General features: G+C 53.7%; 2 protein-coding genes across 12 annotated transcripts in view; both read left to right on the top strand.

Annotated features, from left to right (window-relative positions):
* ARHGEF7 (Rho guanine nucleotide exchange factor 7) overlaps positions 1-3,824 on the top strand; it is a 126,485-nt gene extending 122,661 nt beyond the window's left edge. For all 11 annotated transcript variants that reach the window (XM_045772914.2, XM_045772912.2, XM_045772913.2 and 8 more), the window contains 3 exons: positions 2,117-2,216; positions 2,419-2,473; positions 3,355-3,824. In XM_045772914.2, the coding sequence (XP_045628870.1) occupies positions 2,117-2,216; positions 2,419-2,473; positions 3,355-3,477 (278 nt within the window). In that variant the 3' untranslated portion in view covers positions 3,478-3,824. The remainder of the gene's footprint in view (positions 1-2,116; positions 2,217-2,418; positions 2,474-3,354) is intronic.
* Positions 3,825-6,050: 2,226 nt separating this feature from the next.
* Positions 6,051-25,849, top strand: part of TEX29 (testis expressed 29) — a 35,098-nt gene continuing 15,299 nt past the window's right edge. The window contains exons 1-2 of the mRNA XM_045772927.2: positions 6,051-11,000; positions 16,708-16,818. Of these exons, the coding sequence (XP_045628883.1) occupies positions 10,943-11,000; positions 16,708-16,818 (169 nt within the window). The 5' untranslated portion in view covers positions 6,051-10,942. The remainder of the gene's footprint in view (positions 11,001-16,707; positions 16,819-25,849) is intronic.

The following is a 25,849-nucleotide window of genomic DNA, read 5'->3' as shown; positions in this document are numbered from 1 at the left end:
ACCATTTTTTTTCCTACACGTGGTATACACATTCGAATTTTTATGACTCCCTTTCTGTCTTCTGGGGACAACAGCACATGAACTAGCTCTCCTGATGAAAATGGAAGTAATGCGTGTGTTGGAAACAGAGGATGTTCCATGGCCTTTGGAATCCTCACCTCGGCTGGTTCTGCTGAGCTTTCCCTTATTTTCTCACATACCAGTTTCCTTTCTGAACAGTATTTTCCCGTGTGGCCCAGAAGGGCCTAGAAGAAGACGTGCCTGCAGTCCCTTGCAGAGCTGTGGCACCTGGAGCAGGCGATACTCCGGGAGGTGGAATGTCAGCGTAATGATGTCTTAAAAATCTTGAAGGATGTTGCCCTCTGTCTGCAGAGTAATTCCCCTTGTGGATGGGCGACCATGATGGGGTGGGGGGGCTACCCCTTAGTGAGGGTACAGCAAAGCGACACCCCTCACTCCCTGGCAGCGATGGGGGTGAACGGGAGAGCAGTGGTGTACAGATGCACCCCCACACACCAGCCTGTTGCGGCTCGTGACGGAATCCTGAGTGCGCCATCCTGATGGTAGTGCTAGCGTTCCTGATGCACCGCGGGGCCCTTCCTTCCTTGGGATGGAAACGTACCCACGTGCCGAAGCGCGTGCCGCGTGACACACGGTGGTGCTTGCTGGCCCAGAGTTTCATCTTCTCACGCTTGGGATGACCGAGGAGGAGGTGGTCCACATCCTAGCTTCGTCCGGTTCCTGCCGTCACGTTTCATGGTGTGCTTGGATTTGATGCCCTTCCCAGTTGTGCGACGGGAACGGAGCAGGTCTTGCCCATGTCCAGATGGCAGCAGGGAGAGTCTAGGCCGAGGCCCCGCGGCCGGCAAACTGCAGCCCTCTCCCTGCGGCGTGCTGCCAGGGGAACGATGCAGCCCTGTGGCCGTCAAGCTTTGATGGTAATTGTTGTTCGTCCTGTTCAGAGGAGGTTAAGCCGACACGAAAATGCTGGTGAAACTATTCTTTAAACCCTGTCTTTAAGAAAATCGGTGTCCTACTGAATGTCCCCGTGACGTGAGGAGGCACAGCCGTCTTAGAGTTTGGCAAACTTTGCAGAAGGCCAACTAAAGGTAATCCGGGAAACAAGCGAGTTGTACCAGCTTCTCTATAATCCGTTCGCAGCTATCAAACACCAAGTGTATTTGTCAAATGGAGAAATGTTTATCAAAATACCGCTTGCGAGCCTTTGTTCTGTGGTAGGTTCTTCCCTCAAGTTCGCATCTGACACTCGCAAAAAATAGAAGTGGTGGTGCTGTAGAACCTTTAAGAAAGTACTACCTCAAATTTCCTTTTTCGCGTCCTTCAAGAGATTGGAGTCTCCTTGCTTACCTGTGAGACATTTGGGTCTCCCAGTTTCTGAAGTGCCCACCCCCCAGCGCACGTTCCTCGGGACAGGGCGCCTGGCGGCCTGTGGTGCGGCGTCCCGGTGAGATGGCGCACGTGGCCCTCCGGCATCGTCCGCGGTTTACCGCCTTCCATTGGGAAAGAGGTGTACGTTCCAGGGAATGTCCAGTAAGGTTTCGTGAAAAAGTAATAAAGCTGTTTTTCGAAACCATGTGTCTCAGTCTTTGTTTCTACCTGTCGCTCTGGAGTTGAGCGTTTCGCCAGCTGTTTGCGTTTCTGAGCACTGTGTGCGCCACTGCCTGACCCATCTTCCTAAAATGGCCAGCATGAGGTGTCTCGAATTTTGATTGATTTCGTTGTTCCCCCCAATTTTTTTGGTATTTATTCCAAAACATCCAGGGCACTGGGGTCAGAACCTTGCTACCTACCTGTGGAAGATTTCAGGATTTAAAAGCTCCATGATCCCGATTCAGGAACCGAAGCTTAATAAATCACCAAAAGGCTGGTCTTCCTTCCGTCTAGATGCTTTAGGCATGAGGAGGACTGAGTTCACTAGGCAGAAGTGGAGAAAATTGGTAAAAAGCTGCCCTTCCGTGTTGTATCTAGAGAGTTTTGTAACGCGCGACCCCCGGGGTTTAATAGTAGTGTTGAAGTCCGCGTTGTCGGGTTGGGTTTTCAGCTCCGCCACGGCATTCACCTGTGGGTTTGTGTTTTTGTTGTCTTAATGATATAGGTTCACGCAAAGAGTCTGCTCCACAAGTTTTGCTTCCAGAGGAAGAGAAAATGATAGTTGAAGAAACCAAGAGTAATGGTCAGACGGTGATCGAGGAGAAGTAAGTGACACCCAGCGTTTCCGGGCGGGCACGTGGGTGTGGGGAGGTGGGGGGTGGGCGCTAGCCTTAACCGGGCGGCTGCACGGCCTGTGGAGCGGGACGGTTTGCGGGCAGGGCGCTGCCGTGCCTCCTGATGGAGCGCTGTCGTGCGTTGTCCTCACTCCCATCCTGGTTCAGGTGTTCGTCCCATTCTCTGTTTCAGGAGTCTTGTTGACACAGTCTATGCGTTGAAGGATGAAGTCCAGGAGTTGAGACAGGTGAGTCCTGACAAGCTCGTTAATCTTGTAATGGGGTCAGAGGAAAGCACCGCGTGAAAAGCAAGGCCGTCTGTCCGTACTCACAGTACCACGGAGGGACGTCCTTTCTCTGCGCTCCAGGGCCAGTTTGGTCCCCTGCGGACAGGACAGACCAGGAAATGAATTCTTAAAGTGACCTGTTCAAACTTTGTGCTATACTGTCGGCATCATAAATCATCTCAGGTCCTGTTGGAATCATCTTTAAAACGTCTGAAAGTCCCGCAGGGATTCTTCTCCACCACTTGCTGGTGGAACGCAGGGTTCTTGTTCTTAAGAAGTCAGGTGAACTTGGCTAAGTGACTGAGTATGTTTTGGGTAAAGTACGTTGCACACCGGCTTGTGTCTCCAAGGAGCGCGTGGTGAGCCCCCACGCCAGGCGGGGGGTTGGGGTGCGGCGCGGTCTGGACCTGGACGCGCACTTGGCCTACCTCGCTGTGTCCGCGTGGCTTCCGCATGCTTCCCTTCCGTGTTTGAAGGGACCCTCAGCAGTGGGTACGTGTTTGCGTGCCTTGGGGTGATCGGGTCAAAGTGTGGGAAGGCAGGCTCTGCCCCTTGGCTCATGCAGCCTTTCAGCTGCCGCTACCATTTTTCTGTAAGAAGACTGTGAGATTTTCGCCAGTGTGGGAAGATGCATGCCGTTGCTTTGTACCTTCCACCCTCTCGTGTGTGACACGGAGATTGTCTTGCTCCATAGTCAGGGCTGTTCTTCCACCTGTGATGGGGCCTGGCTCGTAGGAGCGTCAGTGTGGATGTGGCGGGTTCCAGTCCACGATTACTTCTGGGAAGCAGGTCCTTTTCTGTACCCAAGACACTCAGTCTCCTGTGGTCTGCTTCCTTTACAGGATAACAAAAAGATGAAGAAATCTCTGGAAGAGGAGCAGAGAGCCCGCAAAGACCTGGAAAAGCTGGTGAGGAAAGTTCTCAAGAACATGAACGACCCTGCCTGGGACGAGACCAACCTCTGAGGAGCGTCGTGGCTTCTTCCTCCGAGACCAGCTGGGAGACCGAGCCGGGAGCCCCATGACCCTAGCCAGGGTGACCTTCAGGGCCGTGGGGCAGGGCTGCACAAAAGTCAGCTTGCTTTCTGGGCATGGAAAAGCCGGAGTTTATCACACAAATAGAAATGGTCACATTGTTCCTGAAGAATCCAAACACGAGGTGTAGACCCTGGGGGCTGAACTGCATTAATTTTACTCTGTTAACATCTCAATTACCTCATTTTGCAGTAAGTGCAGTGACTACAAATCCTGGTGTTTCAGGCTTTTATTGGTCTATATAAATAATTATATATACACGTTTCTTGTAAATACTCCGTTTTGAATGCACATCCATGATTGTTGTATCTGGGCTGATCGCCCATGCTAGAATTCCCTTCCCACTAACCTTTCTGGTCCCACAAACAGCAAGTTGTGCTCATGTGCTCGTGGCAAGCAGAGGCGCAAGGGTGTCTGGACGCGTCGCTAGACGCCTGGTTGGTTCTCCAGCGTAGTCCCCGTGTGCTCCGAAAGGACCTCCCCTTTGGTGTGCCCACGTAGTCTTGTTTGTACCTGCAGACACACCTTAATCCCCTTCAGAGTCTTCTGTCAAAGCAGTGTTGCTGTCACTGGCGTGCGGTGGACCCGAGCACGGTGTCCTGGCTCAGTGAGGGAGACTCTGGCTTCAGCTACCGATCCCAGGAAGTCCCCCGTGCACCACTGTGTCCAGCTGCCGGCGTATACGCTCATCTGCTGCGAGAGAACAGCGGCTTGTCAGCGTGCATCTCTGCACGGGGGGAGAGCAGGCTTGTCTATGTCGCCGGTTTAGTAACATGACAAAATGCACCATTTGTCCCCCCCCCCCCGCCCCCGAGAGAGCTCCACTAGCACCTGTAAATAAACTGTGTTATTTATTACGTATCACTGAGGCCGATGAAGGCACACCAAGGATACCGTGAGCTGACGTGGCAAGTGCCAGGTGGGAGTCCCTGTCAGGCCTCTGTAAACCCTGACCTCTTTACCATCAGCGAGCAGCAAGCCTTCCGTGCTCACTGGGAAAAAGAAAGGTTTCCCTCCTTCAGTGAGAATAAAGCAATATAAATTCTGCCTAAAGTGCTCAGTTTAAATGCGGGTCCATCACCCCCAAATCTAAAGAGCGGTGGGACAGAGAGGAAGCCTGCCTGAGCCCAGCCACGCAGACCTCTCTGGGCCGGGGAGCCAGCTCGTTCTGCCTCAGGGGCAGGACACTGCGTCCCAGGAGCTGCGCCTTTCGCTCCCTCTTCTGGAGAGGTCAGCTTCCGGAGGCGGGGGGGGCGGGGGGGAGTCTGTTCTGTAGAAGACGTGTTGTGTCTTGAAAACCGAACAGCAGCAGTACAGGCTTCCCAGAGGCACCCGTGTGGCACCAGGTGGGACTTGGGCCTTGCGATCTGTGGGGTCAAGCAACCCCATAGCTGCATGGGGATCTTTTGACGCCGTGGAACTGGGCGGCTCTGGGACTCCTTGGCTTTCTGCTTGTCGGTGGTTCGTGTCCAGGTTGGGGCTGAGCGCTCGGCCTGCGCGTCTCTGCTGGCGGACGGTTGCTGGAGCCGGACCCTCCTGGCTGCTGCCCCACAGGTGTGCGCGTGGGTCAGCATCCGCCTGCCCTCGTGTGGCCTTTCAGGTAGAACGCCGAGCTTCCTGCACTTTGCATTTTGTCTCCTAGCGCTAGGACTAGAAAAGAGAGCCTTTTCTGGGGAAGTCCTGTTTTACAGTGGTTTGGGTGATGCAGAAAACCTTGCCGTAGAAAACACTTGGGAGTGTGCCGAAGTTTGCGGTCTCGAACTCAGGGACAGCCTTCACCCCTGGTCTCTCCGCCTCTCTGTGACGGGCCATGTTGCCGGCCGCCTCCAGGACGGGTCTCCTAAACCTGCCTTAACTTGACTGAAGCCCTGAGTGGGGACGTGTGTTCTCCCCCATCCCCGCTCCAATGGGACCGTTGGGATGCTTGCACAGCACGCTCCCTTCTCTTCCCGCAGATCCAGTATTTCACCAAGCTTTTTAGGGTGCAGAGTCTGAGAGCTGTTCCGTCTACAAACCTGCCCCGTTGTAAATGGACCACTCACGTTTCCCTGACCTTCCCAGGGGCTGCGGGTTGGCGGTGGTGGGGGGAAGGGACCCCGTTTCTCCCAAGGGCTCAGGGATGATACTCCTGCGTTTCTGCGTGATGTCGGCATGTGGCGGCAGAGACTGTCCTTTGTGCTCACGTGTGCGCCAGGCCCTGGGACAGTGGGCGTGCCTCCGGGTTTGTGTGCACTTCCCGCTGCCCCCGCTCTGGGTCCCTGGGACGTGTGGCATCCCTGCTGACAGTTGTGGGGCCCTGTCACGTAAATGCCAGACTGTCCTGGCCTTGACTACTCGTGCTACATCGTTGTAATCATTAAACTGACTCTGCTTACGTTACGACGTCACTTTATCTTCTGTGATGCGGTGGGTTTTTTGTGCATGTTACCTCGACACTTTCTTCTGACTTAAATTTCCAAAAGTTCTGGTGTAAATTTTTGATGTTGGGAAAATCACGTTTGCCTTTAAAATCTAGGGTTTGGGAATATCTGAAGATACATCAGATTAGAAACAGAAAGGTTGTAGGGAAGGAGGAGAAGGAACAGCTGGCCCAGGAGGCACAGCCCCTTTGTGGTCTGTAGGTACGACGAGGGAAAGCGTCTTTCAGGATTTCTGTGGGTCCTTCTAGGACGGATGTGACACCAGCAAGTTGCTCCTGGGCTTGAGCGCGAGCCTCGTCCTTCCCTGCGGCCGCCCCGCCCCGGTTTGGGCTGGAACTGTGTGCTCCTTCCCTCTCAGAGCTCCCGCCCTCGGCTGAGGAGCCCAGCGGTCACTTGGGTCTAAGGAAACTTCGTCAGCTGACTTGGTGACCGCTCTTTTGTCCTCTTTCTCTGAGATTTTAGGGAGACCAGTGATGCACGTGGGTCCTGCAGAGAGACCAGTCTTGCTCGGTGCTGGTGTGCCCTGCATCTGCGTGCTGGCTGGCATTTGCCATGGTTCCGTACTGTTCCCGTGACCCTCCAGAGGGAAGGCCACCCCCGCAGCCACGAACCTGGCCTGCCACAGCCGGGAGCGGCAGCTGGGAGCCTGGCCATGTGCCCTGGACATGGGGTGGTGGGCTGTCTCTGGAACGGGGCCGCAGGATGGGGCGACGTAGCTGCTGCCCAGAGTGTCTGAGTGCCCGGCTCTGCGCACAGCTGTGCCGGCCACCCGGCCGCCAGGAGCCCCAGTGCAGCTGGTGTCCAGAGTTGGGAGCATTTCCGTTCGTTGCAGCTGGAATGAGCCCTTCAGGAAGTCCCTTGTGTTGATCTGCGTTGATCCACCAGGCCTCTCTCGTTCAACTGTTTGTCTTATGGGGGAGGAGCAGTTTAGACGTTCGTATTTTTCAGGCTAGTCCGCACAGTCGTACCTGCTCGTGGGGGAGATGCACGTTGGGTGGGGAGCATGTGTCCCTTCTCTTGCTTCCATGAGAGTGATGGCCAGGGTGACGGGTCTCGCGTTTCCCTCCGTTCTTTCAAGCAAATGCAAACGCGTGTCTGAGCGATTTCACTCCCCACAGATGAGGGCACACTGACCGTGTTCTTGTGTGACTGGCCTTTTTCCTAAATCCCTGTGGGAAACCTAATGGGCCGCCGTGCCACATCAGAACAAATTCACGGTGGATCGGAGACCTGGATAGGAAAATGGAACTGGAAATGGTGAGAATACAGTTTTTACCACATTCATCTTGCCGTGCAGGGGCGTGTGGGCTGCCCCGTCTGGCAGCTGCACGCATAGCCCGCTGATGGGATGCGCCAGTTCGTTTCAGTGACCTCTCAGGGGGCGTTTGGGAGGGGCAGTGAATGTCCTTTGGTGTGCAGGCAAGCGAGTGTTAAAGTGATAGCATTAATTTCTGGAAACATTGTGTCTTAATTTTGATAAAATTTGCCAGATTCCTAGAAGGCATTTTAGAAATGACATTCTTGGTGATCTTGTGCTTCTAGTTTTTCAAAAAAGGGAGTCGAAGTCTGAATGCCATCCACAGCCTTTTCTTTGTTGCCGGTGTGTTTGCGTCCGTGCCGTGGAGTCCCCGGGGATTATACGGCTCAGGAAGGGGCTGTGGCAGCATACACCCACCAGCCCGATGCACTCTTCATAAAGCAAGTGGAACGGGTCTCAGTGACGCTCCCCCCCCCCCCCCCGCCGGACCTCCTCTCTGGCCCTGCCTCTTGCCCTGCAGTACCTTGGGGCCTAGGGTGCTCGGCCAGGCCGGGTTGGGCAGGCGGCCTTCCTCTCCAGCAGCTGGGTGCTGCTGGCAGGTGTCTGGCCCAGCCCCAGGTGGAGGAAACAGGTGCTCTGGCCGTGATCCGGACCCCGGCTGGTGCTCCCAGAGCCGAGAGTGTCCGTGTGTGGTGTCTGGGGGGTGATGGGTATCCAGCAGGCTGGCGGGCTCTTGCGCGGTTCTGTGGGGGACTGTGTCTGTTTCATGTCCTGTAGCCACGGGGAGGACTTCCAGCTGGCCTCGCTGTCTCCTCGGCTCCGTGCCGTTACTCGTGAGACACACCGTTTGCTGTGCGCCTGAGGCTTTTTTGTACGGGGAACGTGGTGCTTGTGTAAGGAGAATACATGGTCATGGTCCCCCAGGGCTGCTTCCTGTTCCCGGCACCATGGCCCCTGAAAGGCAGGGCTCGTCGTTGTGTTGGCGCGCGGTCGGGGAGGCCAGGGGCCCCAGCTTCTGGTCCTTCAGTTACCAGGGAAGCCCTGGTTTCCTTTTGTAAACACAGCAGATCGTATCCTTTGGCTTTTACGCGGGGTCTTACAAAGCTGTAATTCTGCAGTTTCCCCTTTGCCTACCAACCTCTTTCGTTCCCCTGGGCGGATAGACCTCTTGGGAGACTTGTCCGTTTCCTCCCCGGTGGGCTTCTGCCTCTGCTCCCTGCCCGTGCCCACAAGTGATGCAGGCCCCCACAGACAGGCTTGTGAGCTTACGGATTCCACCACCCCCGGCTGTATGCCTCCTTAGGTCGGGTGGCCTCTTCCCTTCCAGAAGCTAGGTCAGTGGTATCCCATTATGGCGTTAGTAAAGGGTCAGTAGTTGAAATTCTCGGAGGTTGTAATGGGTCCTGGTGGTACTTTTCCTATTTCAGAAAACCCATGACAACACCTCCATTTCCGCCTGGGAAGGCCTCACAGTTGACAACAGCACAGGTCTCCACTAAAATGAAGTGTGTTCAGCGTGGTCGCTAGTCCTCACGTGGGAACGGGACTCGGGGCTAACAGACTAACTCTGGCCACTCTGGCTGCTCCCTTGGCCGAGCCTCTGCGCGGCATGGCAGTGGCGTAGGTCCTGGCCACAGAGGGGAAGCAAGGCAAAGGTCCGGCCGCTCTAGGAGCCAGGTGCCGACACTGCTGCTCCGTGGACGAGGCCTGAGACCGTGTAAGTGGTGGAGGCCGGGCGCCAAAGACCACATGTCCTGTGCTTCTAGTGCTATGCATGTGGAACGCGGCGGACTGCGCCGGCAGGAGGTGGCGTGTGGGCAATGGGGGCAGGGGTGTGTCACTGCTCGTGGGTGCGGGGTGTCTTCCTGGACTGATGGAGACGTTTTGCAATGGGCGTGATGGCTGCAGGCTCTGCGAGAGCCCCCACGCCACTGAATGGTGCACTTTACGTGGGTGAAGCATATGGCCCGTGAATTGCATGCAGTGGGCGCCAGGCTAGCGTGTGGGGCCATCAGAAGCCTTCTGGATGTGGGCGCTGCCAGGTAGCGGGCACCAGCGACACATCGGGCCCTGTGTCATCACCCTCGTGTTACAGACAAGGAAATCCTTTCCCCAAGAGGCTTGGTCCTATGTCTGATGATGAGAGGGACCGAAGCCCACTCCCTTGTGGCATGAGCCATGGGAGGGAGGGGCACCGCCAGATCTGCGGGCTCACCACCAGACCCCTCTCCAGGCTGCTCTTGCTGGGGGCCCGTCTCCCACCCACCCCACTGTGGGCTGCCCTGGCTGCCCTTGTGCCCCTCTCCGCTGCACCCTCTCCACCACTCTGGCCTGGTTATCACAGTTTGCCTTCCCCCACGTGTCCCTCGGTCCTTGATACTCCCAGGCCCCCGCTCTTGGGGCTGCAATGACAGAGGTCCCACCACAAGCCTACCCTGACTCCCTCCCCACCAAGGTGCTGCTTGCTGCCCTGGGCTCAGCCTCTGGAGCAGCGCAGCTCCTTAACCCTGCGGGCTGGCCGTTCATGGCCTCCACAACCCTCCTGCTGTGTCCTGTGGCCTCCTTTCCACCTGCAATCTGCTGGCACCCAGCCCTCCCCCGTGGGTCCCTGCTTCTTGCTGTATGGCCCAGATGTGGGAGAGAGACAGTCACATGACACCTGGGCCTCCTCACTGCTCCCATACCCTTCTCTAGGCTGGGCCCAGGCCTCCCTCCTCTCCCACTTTTCTGGAGCTCCCGCCCCCCAGGCCTGCCTCATGCATGTCTGGTGGCCCCAGCACACTACTTCTCCAAGGCACACGGATGGCTTTCCAGCCCACCGGCTGCTTGTCATGCCCCTGGGAACTTAGCACTGGCCAGACAGGTCCCCTCGATCCTCAGGTCTCCCAAGTGTGCAGCCTCTTGGTTTCTCCGATTGGCTGGGCCTGGCTGACCCCAGGGCCTTTGCACTTGCTGCTGCTTCAGGCTTGCATGCCTTCTCTCACTTCCTCCCCACACTGCTTAGATGCTGCCTAAGACTGAGGCCACCAGCTTACCCTGCGTAAGTGGAGAATCAGTCCCTACTCATGCTCTGCTTTTCGCCTGCAGCGCAGGCCTGACCGGATGTGGTCTGTCTCCTTCTGTGGGGATACACGTCCCTGTGGGCGGGGGGTTTGTCTGTTTTGCTCACCGTTGCATCCCAGCAAACATGGACACCCCAAGAAGGACAGCCCAGGAGTGAGAGCAAGATGCGAAGCTAGGCCTGGGTGTCGTGCCGGCAAGGGTCTTGGGTGGGGGGTTCACAGCCCAATACCTTGTACTTGGGGCCCTTCCACTACTCCTTGGCCCTGTGAGCAGCCCGACCATCCTCTAGCTGCCAGCGTCGCTGCCCTGCCCCCTCTATGTGATGTCATGGGGCTGTGTGACATCACAGCAGACAGGGCGGGCCTGCCACTGGCTCCACACTCCACTGGTGGGAGCAGTGGAGGGAGGAGGTGCCAGTTTCTTGTTTGATCCAAAGTTGTCCACTTGGAAGTGTAATAGGACCACGCGGCTGAGGGGGCTCGGCTGGGGACATGGTTGTCAGGTGAGACCCCGGTCCGCACTGCCTGGCCCCTCTGTCCCTGGCACCGACCACGGCTGCGAGCCCCTCACGCCCGCCGTGAGGTCCCATCTGTGCTAACCCGTTCTTTCCCCCAGGTTCCCTTGAACCCCCCTCGTCTGTCCTTCGACTGCTACAATGAGATACGCACCAGAATTCAAAAAATCCCCCTCGCACCTCCTGAAGAAATTTGCAGGTAACGGGGAAGGACCACCCTGGGCGCCCGTTCCACCCCACGGTGATGGCAGTTAGTCCCCAGGCTGAGAGCGGGAAAGGGGGGCAGAGGGATGCAGGAAGATGCCGTGACGCCTTCGTTTTCCTCAAGTGTGCCTTAGAGACGCCTGAGCCGGAGGTGTTTGGCATCTGAATCACGTCCAGCTGGCTTACGGGGCCCACGGGTCAAAGATGTGTCCCTGTGACATGCCAAACGGACGCTTCCATCTCAGGGTGTTTCTTGCAAGAATGACTTTCTCTTGAGGAGAACACGTTTCTCAGCAGGAAAGCCCACCTCTCCCAACCCGGGTGCCCCGGGGTCTGCGGTCAGACACTCGGACTGGGCACGGGGAACCAGGGCAGTGGCTCCCGTGAGGCTGGCCGTCTGAGTGCGTGCACTCACCGTGTGCAGCCACAAACAACCACACGGGGGAGGGGAGGGGGGCACCGTTCCCATCGTGCATACTTGCGTGTGACTCGACTTTCCTTCTCAAGGGAGCTTGTCTGCATGCCTTTTGTGATGAGACATAAGAAAATGGAAGGAAAAGAAATTTGGTTTTTTTTTTCCTTTATTTGGCTTGGAGCCTGGACTGACTGGGGAGGATTCTGGGCTGGCCAAGCTTCCATGAGACACAGTTTTCCTGTTGCTCGGCAGGAATCCACTGAGGACGGAGCCGGGGCTCACTTGCTGTGGACGCCCTTCTTGGGGCCGGTCTGTGTGGCTCCATCCCACAGGGCAGCTGGGACAGAGGTCAGTGGGTCTGGCTCGAGGCCCCAAGCCAGGCTGTGGGGGGCCCACTGGAGGGGCTGTGGTTTCTCATGCGCAAGGCCCAGGGCAGAGGAGACAGGTGGCCTGCACCTGGGGGCTCTGAACAGGCAGCAGAGAGGGCCGGCCTGGAGTTGCCCCCTCGAGTGTCCTGGGAGAAGCACCTCCTTGGGGGCAGTGTGTTCTCAGGGCCTAGGAGTGGACAGCCTTTCTTGCCTCTACTTCAGGGCTGTGAGACCGGTGCCCACCGCCTTCTCCAGGTGTGGGCTGGAGCAGGTTGGCCACTCAGGTGTACCAAGCAAAGCCAGGGTCCCACCTGTGCTAACCTGCTTGGGGCAGGAGGTCATCTTCCTTGTCCTCACTGACCCACAGGAGGGGCCTGCTCTCCTGGCTCACAGTGACCCACCTGCATTTTGACCATAAACCACTCTTCTTCCAGTCTGCAGTGGGGGTGAATGGAAGCACGTGATAGTACGTCTCTGTCACCCTCTGTAGATGTCGATGTGGCTCTTCCATGTTTTTACTCTGACACTTGTTGCTGAACTGTTAGATGATAGCTGGTTTTGTCAGCACCTGCCGGCAGCCTTCCTGGAGCCAGGTGTGGTGCTTTTGTTGTTGCAGGCTGCCTCTGCCACTGCGGCCTGGGCAGGTGGAGGGGGAAGGCGGGCGGAGGGGGAGGGCAGGTGTGGGGGGAAGGCAGGTGGAGGGGGAAGGAGAATATGGGGGCTGGGCAGGTTGGGGGAGGGGAGGTGGAGGGTGGGCAGGTGGGGAGGGAGGGCAGGTGGAGGGGCTGGGCAAGTGTGGGAGGTGGGCAGTGGAGGGGGAAGGAGGGTATGGGGGCTGGGCAGGTGGAGGGGCTAGGCAGGTGTGGGAGGTGGGCAGGTAGAGGAAGGTCATTAGAGGCGGTCTGGATGCTGGTGGACCAGAGCTCAGAGTAGAGCCCAGGTCAGCCTGCTGTGCCCATTGATTCAGACCTTCCTCCCTACCCTGGCTGGGGCTCCCCCTCCATCCTCCAGGATGCAGCCTTGGGAGGGCGTGGCCTGACCCTCCTTTACAAACTTCCAAGGGTGCTGTGAAGCCCCGAGGACCCCCCCCCACACACACACCCACAGAAGTGCTGCCGGCCTGGTGTGCCTGTTCTCAGGTGCACGGCTTTAGCTCCCTTATGTCTGGGCTGTCCTCCTGCCTGTTGCTGCAGGCTCCTGGCCGGTGGCAGGGATGGTGTGGCTCATGTGGTACCACTGAGGGCTTGCACAGCCTCGGGGCCCCAGCCTCAGACTGGATGTACAGGATGAGGGAAAAAGTGAGGGTTGTAGGGATGGCAGGCGGCCTCCTAAAGAGGGCCTGGCCTGGGAGGGGGGCAGGGAGCTGGCAGTCTTCACCTCTGCCTGCCATACCCCAGCTTGCCGTACCTGGCAGGTGCTCGCCAGGCGAGTGTGGGGAGACAGAGGGGTTCACCCAGCACTAGGGGCTGCTGGGGCACATCTCAAGGCCACCTAGCAAACCAGGGTGCAGGCCCTGGGGCTCAGTTCCACGCCATTCACACGGTGTCCTCTTGAGGGCGGAGGGGGAGCCAGTAGGTTCCCCAACCCCCGAATGGGCGTCCTGTGAGTTAACACCTTTACCGTGTGTGTTCTGCGCTCCAGGCAGTCTGCCTGCCCTGAGGGTCAAAGACCCGCCCTGGGGTCTCGTGGCGGAGAGGTGGCCAGGGTGCCTTCTTGCCTGGCACGGAACGCCAACCGTCATAAAACAGCAGCAGCTACCCTCGGGCCATCCCAGACTCTAGGCAGTAGGCTGTTTCCAAGGCTTTATGGCATTTTCTCCATCCAGAGCCCCACTGTGGAGAGCCTGTCCTGTCCCCGTTGCAGAGAAGGCTGGGCTCCGCCGGTCACGTCCGCAGCGGGGGAGGAGACGAGCACAGGGACCTGGCTGTGTGGCCTGTGCCCTTAGCCCTTGTGGATCGATTACATATCCTCTAAAACCGGCATCCTTTTCCTTGCGAGGCCCCATGATGTTGAAAATAGCTCCCGTGACAGTGCCGTGTAAACTGCAAAGTGCCTTCCAAGTGCTGTTTGTATTATTCCTGTGGAGCGGCCGGAAGGAGAACATGGGACTCAACAGCAGGGCTGTCTGCCATCCTCTCCTCCTACAGCCACTGTCCCTCCTCTGACCCCTCCTGCCTTCTCCTCCCTGCACACGGTTGGCTGGGCCCTTTCCAGATCCCAGCTTCGAAGGTGACGATGAACCGCGGTGTTGGCGGCAGTACGTGTCCTGTGACCCCTCCCCGCCTGGCCTCCTGCCGCAGCCCTCCGTCCTTGTCCCCACCTCTCTAGTCCTAGGAGGCCTGGTGTCCTTGGTTCTGGGGCGTTCCATAGTGGCTGATGACCTGTGGAGGGATGTTTGGGCCCGAGGGCAGGTGTCCCCAGCTGGAAAATGGGCCGTGTCTGCTGGGTCCCCAGGTTCTCCCTTTTGTCTGAATCTCGCGTGTCCATGGGCAAGCGCGCGTGCGTGAGAGGACGGGAGGCACAGATGTGGGAGGAAAGCCCGGTCAGCGTACCTCCCTGGCGGTGACCCGAGGCGAAGGGGCCTCCTGCATAGTGAGCATGCTCGTGGGGTGTGTGTGTAGACATTTTGTCTCCATCTGTTTCTCCAGAGTGGCAGGTGCACAGTTGGCCTGGCCCCTTTTCGTCGGCTGCCTCTCTCACCTGGGCCCTGCCCTTCCCTGGATGTCATGAGCCTCTTGGGGCTAGCCCAGCTGTGACATGGTTGACGGGGGTGGGGGGAGCTGAGTGCTGACGAGACAGGTGCACACGGGGGTGCCGCACTCACTGAGGTGGCTGGGCCCTGCCCCCGGAAATGCCAGCCCCCTCGTGGCATCCCCCATCCCTGGGTCAGGTGTTGGGTACCGTCCCCAGCCAGCAGCATGTGGTGGGGGCAGCTGAGGGTGCCACTCCAGGTGACCGCTGGTCACACGACAGGTTGTCCTTTGATGCTTTCGATGGTCAGTCTGGGGCTCCGGCTGGTCTTCAGTGAAGCCTCACTGCCCTGCCCCCTGCCCTGCAATGAGCCAAGGGAGCCTCAGCTTGTGCCCGTCTCTCGGGGGCTGTGGAGCTGGACGGAGGGGTCACGCCGGAGATGGAGAAGTGGATGTGGTTCTTCTGCGGGCAACTTTCCAGAAGCGCATCAAGACCTCTGGGGAGGTCCAGGCAGATAAAACAGTCCCGGGGAGGAGGCGGGGTGGGCATGGAGATGTCAGATGTGCCGGGAGACTGACCTTCTGCACAGGTGCTCTGGGGACCAGCAGCCCTTCCAGACTCTTCCGTGAAAGCAGCCAGAGTGGGAAATCACATACCCGCATGTTCTCAGTGGGGAGAGATGCTGAAGCGAACAATCATTATGAACAAAATTACACCTCGACAGATTGTTTTCTGCCCGTGCTGTTTGCCGAAGTCATCCTCTGCCGTCACGGAGCGCCTTGGAGAAGAACCCCTGGTCCCCCGGCTCCATGAAGACAGTGGGGTGATGGGGACCCCAGTTCTCCCAGTCAGCTGTGTGGTCTTGGGTCTCCTGGAACTTTTTTTTTTTTTTTTTTTTAGATTTTATTTATTTATTTGACAGAGACAGAGACAGCCAGCGAGAGAGGGAACACAAGCAGGGGGAGTGGGAGAGGAAGAAGCAGGCTCATAGCAGAGGAGCCTGATGTGGGGCTCGATCCCAGAACGCCGGGATCACGCCCTGAGCCGAAGGCAGACGCTTAACCGCTGTGCCACCCAGGCGCCCCATCTCCTGGAACTTTCTGGACAAAGCGGAGGGGGCTGAGTGCGCCTGTGTTTGCCACCACGCTGTCATCCTGTGCGGCCCTTGTTCTCAATTGTGTGGGAGTTACCTGCGGGCACGGTGGTGGCCGTGCTCCCCATGTCGCCACCGTGAGGGCCTGGGCGGGCTCCCTGCAGCCCAGACCCCATCTGAGGTGAAGCTGGGCACCGCTGGCATGCCCTTAAACGGATGGCACACCTTGCAGGGCGACTGACCGCTTGGGGACACTGGGCAGCAGGGGAGGCCGGCCCTACCTGCCCAGCTCGCCGGGCTCTGGGAGACGGTAGTGATGCAGGAGGGGGACCACGGGCTTCTCCGTCCCCCAGCCCCGCCCAGCCAGGTGCTGCTCTGTCCGCAGTGGCATTCCGGCCGCACATCTCGGGAAGGAGCGGGAGGGACAGTGGATTTGTCCGGAGCCCTCGTGTCTGAAGGACTGATTGGTGCTAGGAAAAGGATTGGGTGCCCTGGAGCCCACCACCTCCCCTTCCCCTCGTGCCAGGAGAGCCCAGCAGGGTTTGGGGCAGACGCTGTTCCTGCCACTGAGGGGACTCACGTGTCCTCAAAGCTGGCAGTGCATCAGTAGCGGGGCCGAGCGGTGCTGGGCTGGGTCACCCGCTGTCTGCGGCCCTGGGCCCATGGTCCGCGCACTGGCTTGCTTGCTTTTGGTTAAACCGACATTTTACGTTCTGTCCTTTGGAATAAACTTTTCAGTTCTGAAATAATCTTCAGCCTGAGTTGATAATTTTAATTCACCGTGTGCTTCCCTGTGAATTAATCACATGTTATGCCCTGCAGCCCCGATATCTGTTTGTATCAGATCTTTGTCCTCTGTTTTCTCTGCGGGGCACAGATCCTGGTGCAGGCTCTGCTGAGATGTGCCATCTCCTTAATCATTAGAGGACCCCGCATCACTCTCTGTAATTAACTCAACACCAGTTTGTTCAGAAATCTAATTCAGATCTTTGAAGTGAGATTCGTATGATGCATAATTGAAAACATCACAAATCCCGCAGCGCCCCCTCCTAGGCCCCCTCCCAGGCCCACGGGCGTGGCGCTCCTGGCGCAGCTGTGTTCTCAGTGATGACGGCGCTGTGTGTCTGCTTTGCAGTGTGCGACATTCCTCTCTATGACATCTGTGACTACAACGTCACCAGGGACCGCTGCAAGGAGCTTGGGTGCTGCTTTTACAAAGGCGTATGCTACGAGAAAGCAGTCCCCAGTAAGTATCCGCGTCCGTGTCCCCCGCCCCCTGCAGAGCAACCACGGAGGCCTCCCTGGCTGGACTGGCCTCCGCTGTTCCCTAGGTCTGAACTCTGGTGCCTTAGCAGGAACAGCCAGCTTTGGGGTTGGTGAATGGGGTGACAGCCCCTGAGGAAGCTCACTCCTGGATGGAGTTGACCTGATACTAAGAAGCGTCCTGGGAAGACCCTGAGCATGTGGGGTTGCAGAAGCAACTGGTTCCGGGCGGGGCTAGCTGCCCGCTGTTCTCAAGGTCAGACCCCACGGGGCTTCTCCGCAGCCCTGTCACAGTCAGCATAAAACCAGTCCGCACTGAGGGTACCCTGACCCCGTGAGTCCGGGCTGCGCCTGGGGCTTCCGGGCCAGCAGGGAGTCCTGTGAGGGGGAGGCTTTGGGAGCAGAGAGAGGCCGGTGCCCTCGGAATAGGGCTGCCTCCCGCTGGTGCTGAGGGGGGCCGCGATGGAGACAGGACTCCCAGTTGGGTGGGAGAGCTGGTGCAGGGCAGGATACAAGCTGGGATGCCCTGTGGGAAGGGATCTTCTAGTTATGCGTCTGGGGGTTTGCTCACACTTTAGGGCTCTGGGCTTCTGGGCCTCTAGAATTTTCTAAATTAGGGTTTCCAAACCCTCCCAAAATTCACTTGATGATTGATGTGTTTTCTTGCCCTGTTTGTGGCCCTTTTAGAAATGAGGGTGCTTGGCTCTAGGAGTGTTTGGAGAAGAAGGAAGGAGTGTGTGCGGTGGGGCGGCCTACACAAGATCTGGCCAGAGAGAAGGAGGGTGCCCCACAGACAGAAGCTGGCCGCGGGCCACGGACGCTCAGCAGCTCCCAGGCTGTGGGAGAACATGTCCCGAGCCCTCCCTGTCCCAGGCCACTCTCCTCTGTCCTCACCTCCCCAGTGGATAAAGGCACATGTGTGCCGGGAGACTGGAAAGGTTTCTTGTTCTCTCCTCTGAGCCCCAGGGAGGCTGAGCCCTTGGAGGTGAGACGCAGAGTGACCCCTCATTCCCGGACATGGGAAGGCCTAGGAAGTCAGAAACATTCGTGACTCATAACTGTTCCCAAGGAGTGACCCACGGGGCTGCCTGATCCCACAGACCCAAAACCCTAAGCCAGCTCCTTGTTCGAGAAGGAAGTGACATTTGCACAAAAGGATAGAAGAATCTAAAGCACTGGCAGGACCCTGGTTCACCGAGGGGAGCATCTGTATTGCTTTATGGTGAAGATTTGGCACTTAGGGCAAAAGAGGAGGAAGTTTGCCTGCTCAGAAGCAGGTGAAATCAGAGGCCACAAGAAACGCCATTAATAGCTGAGAAGATTATCTGATGACAATTCCTCATCCAGATCTTGAGTCAGAAGACTTGGGACCAGACTCTCCCTACGTGTCTCTGCCTCTGGGAGACGCAAGCAACCCTGGGATCCCACACCTTTCCCTGTACCTGTAGATAGAAACAACTGGAACTTACCTCTTTTTTGGTTATTTTTATTGGGATAAAATTCTCATACCATAAAATTTACCCCTTTAAAGTATACAATTCAGGGGTTTTTAGTATATTCACAAAGTTGTGCAACCATCACCACTGTCACTTCCGGAACATTTGTATGAGCCCCGAAGAAGTCCTGCGCTCGTCAACTGGACGGTCCCCGTTCCCTCCCCCCAGCCCCAGGCGACCGCTGATCTGTCCCTGCGGGTTTACCTGTTCGACATTTCACATTAACGGAGTCAGATAATATGTGGCCTTGTGTGTCCGGCTGCTTGCGCATGTTTTCAAAATTCACGCATGTGGTAGTAGGTGTCAGCGTCCCGCTCCCGTTTACAGCTGAGTAACACGCCCTTGTGTGGATAGACCACAGTTTGTGTATCCATATATTCGCTGATGGGAACGTGGGTCGTTCCCACTTGTTAGCTACTAGGAACATGTGTGTATAAGTGTTTGCATGAACATATGCTTTCTCTTCTCTCGGGTATTTACCCAGAAGTGGACTTGCTGGATCATACAGTAACTGTACTTACAATGTTTAAAGAACTGCCCAACTATTTTCCACCGTAGCTGCACTGTCTGACAGACTCGACTTTAGTACCTGAATTCCAATTTCCCCGTCTCGTCACCAACACCAGTTGTCTGTCTCTTTGATGAGAGCCGTCGTGATGGCTGTGAAGTGGTGTCTCACTGGTTGGATTGTATTTCTCTGATGAGTAATCGTGTTGAGCGTCTTTGCGTGTGCATTTGGCCATTCGTATGTCATCTCTGAAGAAGTCTGTTCACATACCTTGCCTGAGTTAATTGTCTTTTTATTCTGGAATTGTGAGAGCTCCGTATGTATTCTGGAGAGTAGACCCCTACCAGATATGTGATTTGCAGCTACTTTCTCCCGATCTGTTGGTCATCTTTTCACTTTCTTGATAGTGTCTCTTCGAAGCACAACAGTTTTTTGTGTTGATGACGCCGTGTTTATCTATTTGTTCTGCTTGCTTGTGTATTTGTGTCATAGCTAAGAAACCATCGATAATCCAAGGTCACGAAGATTTACGTCTCTCATTTTCTAAGAGTTTTATGGTTTTAGCTTATACATTTATGTCTCCAGTCCATTTTGACTTAATTATTTTTTTTCACGGTGTGAGGCAGGGATCCGATTTCATTCTTTTGCATCTAGATGTTCAGGTGTTCTAGCATCATTTGTTTAAAAGACTGTGCTTTCTCCATGGAATTGCTTCGGCATCCTTGTCTGAAAGAAATTGCCCGTAAATGTGAGGGTTTATTTCTGGGCTCTCCGTCTTATTCCACTAAGCCAGTACGACACCACTGTGATTACTATAGCTTTGGAATAAATGTTGAACTTGAAGAGCAGGAGTCTTCCAATTCTGTTCTTTTTCAGGATTGTTGCGGTTACTGTGGGTTCTTTGCATTTCCATGTTAATTTAGGATCAGCTTGTCAATTTCTGAAAAAAAATGCCATCTGATATTTTGATAGGGATTGTGTTGAATCTGTAGATAATTTGAGGGTGGCGTATTGCCATCTGAATAATGTTAAGTATTCTGACCCATGAACAAGGGATGTCTTTCCATTTATTTAGATCTTTAAGTTCTCTCAACAATATTTTGTAGTTTCCAGTGTACCAATGCTGCATTTCTTTTGTTAAATTTATTCCTAAGTATTTTATTCTCTCCTGATGTTATTGTAAATGGAGATAGCGCCTTAATTTGATTCTCAGATTGTGTATAGAATCCTTGTGTATAGACACAAGAGAATTGAAAGTTCGCTAGAACATAGAAACACAATTGAATTTTTTATTGTGATCTTATATCCTGCCACCTTCTTGGGCTCATGTATTAGTTCTACTCATTTCTAGTTGATTACTTAGGATTTTCTAGATACGAGAGATATCATCTGCTGATAGAGATCATTTTACTTCTTTCTTTCCAATATAGTTGGTTTTATTTCATTTTCTTGCTTACTTTCTAGCTAGAAACTCTAGTGCGTGATGAACAAAATCAGTGAGAATGGCATCCTTATCCGGTTGCTGATCTTAGGGGGATGTTTCCAGTGTTTCATCAATAAGTATGCTGGTAGCTATGGGTTTTACCGAAGGTCAGGTTGAGTAAGTTCCCTTCTGTTCCTAGTTTCTTGAGTATTTTTATTATGAAGGGACGTTGGATTTTATCAGATTCTTACTCAAGTGGATTTGCGTTACTGTCTGGTATCCTATCCTTTCATCCTGAAGGACTCCCTCTTAGTATTTCTGTAAGGCAGGTCTGCTAGTGATGAATTCTCTCAGTTTCTGTTGGGAATGTCTTAATTTGTCCTGCATTTTTGGCAGCTAGAGTTGCAGTATATGAAATTCCTGACTGGCAGTCTTTTTCTGTCAGTACTCTGAGTATTTCGTCATCTTGCCTTCTGGCCTCCATGGTTTCTGATGAGGAATCTGCTGTGAATCCTTAGGTTTCTTTATATATATCATGTTGCTTCTCTTCTGCTGTTTTCAAGACTCTCTGTCTTTTGACTGTTTATTATTTTCTAGGGGTGGATCTCTTTGAGTTTATCTGAATCATCAAATTCAGGAAGTTTTTGCCATTTCTTCAGATATTCTTCTCCTTTCTCTCCACTCCCTCTGGGACTCCCATTGTGGATATTGGACCACTCCATGGTACCCCACAGGTCTCTGAGGCTCTGTTAACTTTTCTTGATTCTATTTTCTGTTGCTCAGACAGTCTTAACTGATTTATCTTCAAGTTTACAGATTCTTTCTTTTGCCTGCTCAAATCTGTTGAACTCCTCTAGTGATGTTTTCATTTCTGTACACTCTCAACTCCAGAATTTCTATTTTGTTCTTTAAAAAAATAATTTGTGTCTGTATTAGTACTCTCTATTTGGTGAGATATAATTCTCCTACTTTACTTCTTCTGACATGGTTTCCTTTATTTATTTTTTATTTTATTTTATTTTTTACCATATTTAAAGTAGCTAATTTAAAATCTTTGCCTAGTGAACCAACATCTGGTCATCCTCGGGGACAGTTTCTGTCTTGTGTATGTGTGTGTCCATAATTTCTTGTTTCTTTGCATATCTAATATTTTTTTATTGAAAACTAGACGTTTAAAAATATGTGGCAACTCTGAAAATCATATTCTCCTGCCTCCCCGAAGTTTTTGTTAGCATTGTTTAATGACCTTTCTGAACTAATTCTGTGAAGTCTGTATTGTTTGTGGTGTGTGGTCGTTGAAGACTCGGCTTGGTTAGTCTACTGGTCAGCTAATGACTGGAAAATCTGCTTAGATTCTTGAAAACAAAAAGTCTCAGTCTTCGTGTAGGGGCTCTCTGTGTGTGTTGAGGCACACCTTCAACAGTCAGCCAGCTAGTTTCCAACTGTGCCTTAATCTTTATGTCATGCTTACACAGCCTCAAGGTCAGCCAGAAGTGAGAGTTCAGGGCCTTCTCAGCTATTTCCTAAGTATGTGCACAGCCTTGGGCATGACCCTTGCCTTCCAGATCCCAAGGAATACGTCACAGCTTTTCAGACCTCCCTACAGACAGATAATTCTCCAGATTTTCCTTTTAAACTTTTTGGTCGACCTATTATCTACCCCTAACTGCTATCAGTCATTTTAGCCATCATGATTTTCAACAATTGCCTTTGATTGTTTTCAACAAATACCTGGGAAGAAGCTGTTCACACTAAATTATTAGCTCCAGGTCAGGTCAAATAAAGACATCCTTGCAAGTGGGATCTTCTAGTGAAGTACTGGATGGATCAAATAATGGCAGTTCTTTGGGACTGGGACTTTGAAGGAGCTCCAACCCTCCTCTGCCCCCTTCAGTGATGCTAGGCTGCTAGTTGTCACCATGATTGTGGGCCGTTGGTTGAAGACTACCATGGAATTGGAGGTGAGCACAAGTGGGAATAGGACAAGTTAAACGTCCACAGTTCACTATTCTTACTGACATTCATCTGTGCGTCTGCAAACTTTTGATCGGTTAATTTTCAGAGTTCTGAAAAAGTTTATTCTGATAAATGTTGCCAGTGTTCTCATTGGTTTCATGGAGGAGGTATGGGGGGGCTCTTTTTCTGCCCCCCCCTTTTTCTCTGATGTCACACTGAAAACTGCTTCTGGACTTTAGTGAACCTCAGGCCCGGTTGCACACAACTGGGTGGTAAGAGCTGCAGTGAGACACAGCACTTTGTCTTTAAAGGAGTTTATTGTCCTCCACGTGTCTCATTGTAAACCCACAACCTTTAGCCAGAACCCTACCTGAGAGATCCTTTGGAGCCCCAGGTTGTCCAGTGTGGAACGGCCTATCATCGAGCAGCTTGTTCTCTGGGGTCCGTGGCAGATATTCCTGAGTTGAGGTCATGGCACTGGGTGGTGGTTTGGCCATAATTTGCTGCTTTTTGCACTTGTCATCTTTTTTCATTTTGTGGCATCGGTGGTTTGGCACACACATCTCACTGTTGGAGGGCAATGGGCGAGGACATCAGGGAGCTTTGCATCTTGGCTCCAGTGTCCTAAGCACTTATGTATCTTCGTTTTTTTGAGGTATTAACCATTTGGGGCTTCTAAGAGCAGGAAACATTCACATTCAAAGGGCATTTGCATTTGTTCTTTCAGTTTTCCACATATGAAAGTTGCTAAGTCAGGTCTCACATGTGGTCATAGTCTTTGGCTGTCACCCTGGTTTCCTCGTGTCCCAGTGAAACGGCCCCAGCAGCATACGGTGGTGAGATGGAGGCAGATCGTGGCTAGCAAGGGCACACAGATGCAAGCTGCTGCCACTTCTTTTCCCATCTGTCCCTGCCCTGAATGTCTTCTCATGAGAATCTAATGCAAGAGTTAGCCACTTGGTGCATGTTAGTATGTAACCCAAACCTAACATGCGCTAACATTACCTTATACCTGTAACTCATTTGAAGGATGAGCCTTATTCTTATAGCACCTCACCTATTACTGTCTGCAAGGAACCCAGAAAAGAACACAAACTCTCAAGAATTTTTTTTGTCTGGGAAGAGGGTTCACTGTTCTACAAGTAGGTATGTCATTTTTGCATGGAGGCAAGAAAGAGTTAATCTTCTTTGCATCCTTTCAGTTTTAATAAATGAGTTGTGTGGGCTAGGCTTTTTCTTGACTTCTGACTTCTTTCAAGCTTGAGAGGTTGGGCCATCTGTGGGAAGAGTCTGGGCAGTGAGCCCTACATTTGGTTTCTCACTGTGCCCTCAAATTATTTTTCATTTCCTTGACATCTTTCTCATTCAAGACGGCAAGGGAACCTTTGTGCTGTGTCAGTTGTAGTATTCAGTGACAGGGTATTATGAGTTCTTTGTGCAAATAATTCCATGTTATGAAAACCTTTCACCAACTTCTTAAATTGGCTGGTTTGAAGTGCACATTGTGTTATGGCATAATCTGTATTATTAAGAATATGAACTTGGGGAATTAGCATTAGATCTTTGAGAAAGAATTGGGAATTCAAAGAGAATGACTTGCCTTCATTCTTTAGTCTTGATTTAGGGCACACTATTTAACATGTCACTTCTTCTAGGTGTTTGAGTTCTGTTTCTTCATGGGACTCGCGGAGATGATTTCAAAACTTTTAACTGTACTTGGGGGCGAAATTACCCAGAGATACCCTAATGAAAATCGTGTTTTCTTCAGTTGCTGCTATTTCTCGGTGACCGATCATAATATATGGTCTAGGGTAAACCATGTCTATTGTTGATAGCAGACCATGTGCTGGCCGGATCCTTGCACAGAGGGTCAGAGAGACTCCGTCTCTGCCTCCAGGAACTTGTGACACCAAAGACTGGAAATACTTACATGTGTAAAGATGCGGAAGATACACTGACCGTCGGATATTCCAATATTGTCCACGTGTGTGTCTCTTTCATGGCTTCACCCACATAAATTCTGAATTTACTCCGTGAACCAGGACACAAAATCACACTAAGGAACATACACTTCCTGGAATTCAAGAATTTGAGGGCTCCCTTCTTGTCCCTTAAAAGCTCCTGGTTTGATCATTCCCATTCAGTTCATTCAGTGTCCTTTAAAGTGGACTTTCTCTGTGCCAGGCCCTTGCCACACCCTTGTATTAGTTACTTACGCCATATAACAGACTACCCAGAAATTAGTGGCCTAAAGCAACAGCTTAGAGGCTTAGCTGGGTGGTGCGGGCTTGGCGACTCATGAGGTGGCAGGCAACCGAGGGCTGAACCGGGGCTGGAGGGCCTGCTCTGAGATGGCTCGCTTTGCTGGCAAGTGGTACTAAGGGTTAACAGGAAGTCCTTTTCTGTGCTGGGAGACCTGTTTGCCTGTCCTTACCATGTGGTGCTGGCCCCTTCCCAGAGCGGGGGTCCCGAGAAAGCCGGGTGGAAGCCACAGTGACTCTTTGACCTAGCCCTGGCAGTTCCACCCTGGCCAGTGCTCTTGGTTCAGAGGTCAGCCCTATGCAATGTGGAAGCGTCTACATTCGGGTGTGAATACCAGGACGTGAGCGTCCTTGCAGGCCATCCTGGCGGCTGGTTATTACAGCCCTAGAGATGAGAAGGTGAACCGAGGTGAACACATTTCCGCAGGAAACGCATCACTGAAAGAAATAAGCCAGTTGATTAGAACAGAGCCTTCGACAGCAGCTTGCGGATTGGTTCATTGCTGTGGTGTGCTGGCCACCCCACAGGCCGGTCCCACCGCCCCCTCCATCCTCTCCATGATGGACTCTTGACCATGGAGTGCCCACTTCCTGAGCTCATAACCGTGGGGGAAAGTGAGCATTTGGGTTTTGCCATCGCTGAGCTATTCGGCTTCAGCTCCCTTCAGTTTCTGGACTTCAGCCCCCATGTAAAGGATCCCGGAGGCCCTGTCCACTCTCAGAGACCCTCTGGGTTTGTCCAGAGAATGCAGTTCCCGTTGGAATCACCCTCCCGTGCCCGCGAGGCAGCTTTCTGCAGTACTGCTTACCATCTGTTGTGGGTTGAATTGCGTCCCCCCCGGTGCCAGCGATATGTTAAAGGCCAAACCTCGGGTACCTGTGAATGTGACCTTTGCAGATGTGATTAGTTAAGATCAGGTCACCCTGGAGTAGCGTGGGTCCTTACTTTCCAATATGACTGGTGTCCTTCTACGAGGAGACAGAGATGCCTGGAGCATGCCCAGAGGAGAGCGCCACGTGGAGACAGTGCCATAGAGGGAAGCTGCCACATGCAGATAAGACAGCCGGGTGATGTGTCTACCAACCAAGGGCACGGAGCGCCGGGACCAGCAGGAGCCGGCCAGGAAGGAAGGAGCCCCCGGAGCCTTCTGAGGGACATGGTCATGGGCGTCTGTCCGCACAGCTGTGAGACCGTAGCTTTCTGCCGTTTGAAGCCACCCGCAGGGGTACTTTGTTGTATCAGCCTCAGCACACGAAGGAGCCTCCCGGGGACGTGGCATCGAATAATGTCATTGCCGGTTAAGGATGGGTGAAAACGGTTTAGGGAGGATGTAAGAGAATAGAAGCAAACCCTGTCGCCCTGGGTGGGG

Source organism: Ursus americanus, chromosome 10 (genome assembly GCF_024610735.1).
Source record: "Ursus americanus isolate L20-20 chromosome 10, mUrsAme1.1.p, whole genome shotgun sequence".
In the NCBI taxonomy this organism is placed as follows: Eukaryota; Metazoa; Chordata; class Mammalia; order Carnivora; family Ursidae; genus Ursus; species Ursus americanus.
This window is presented reverse-complemented; position numbering and strand designations above follow the sequence as displayed.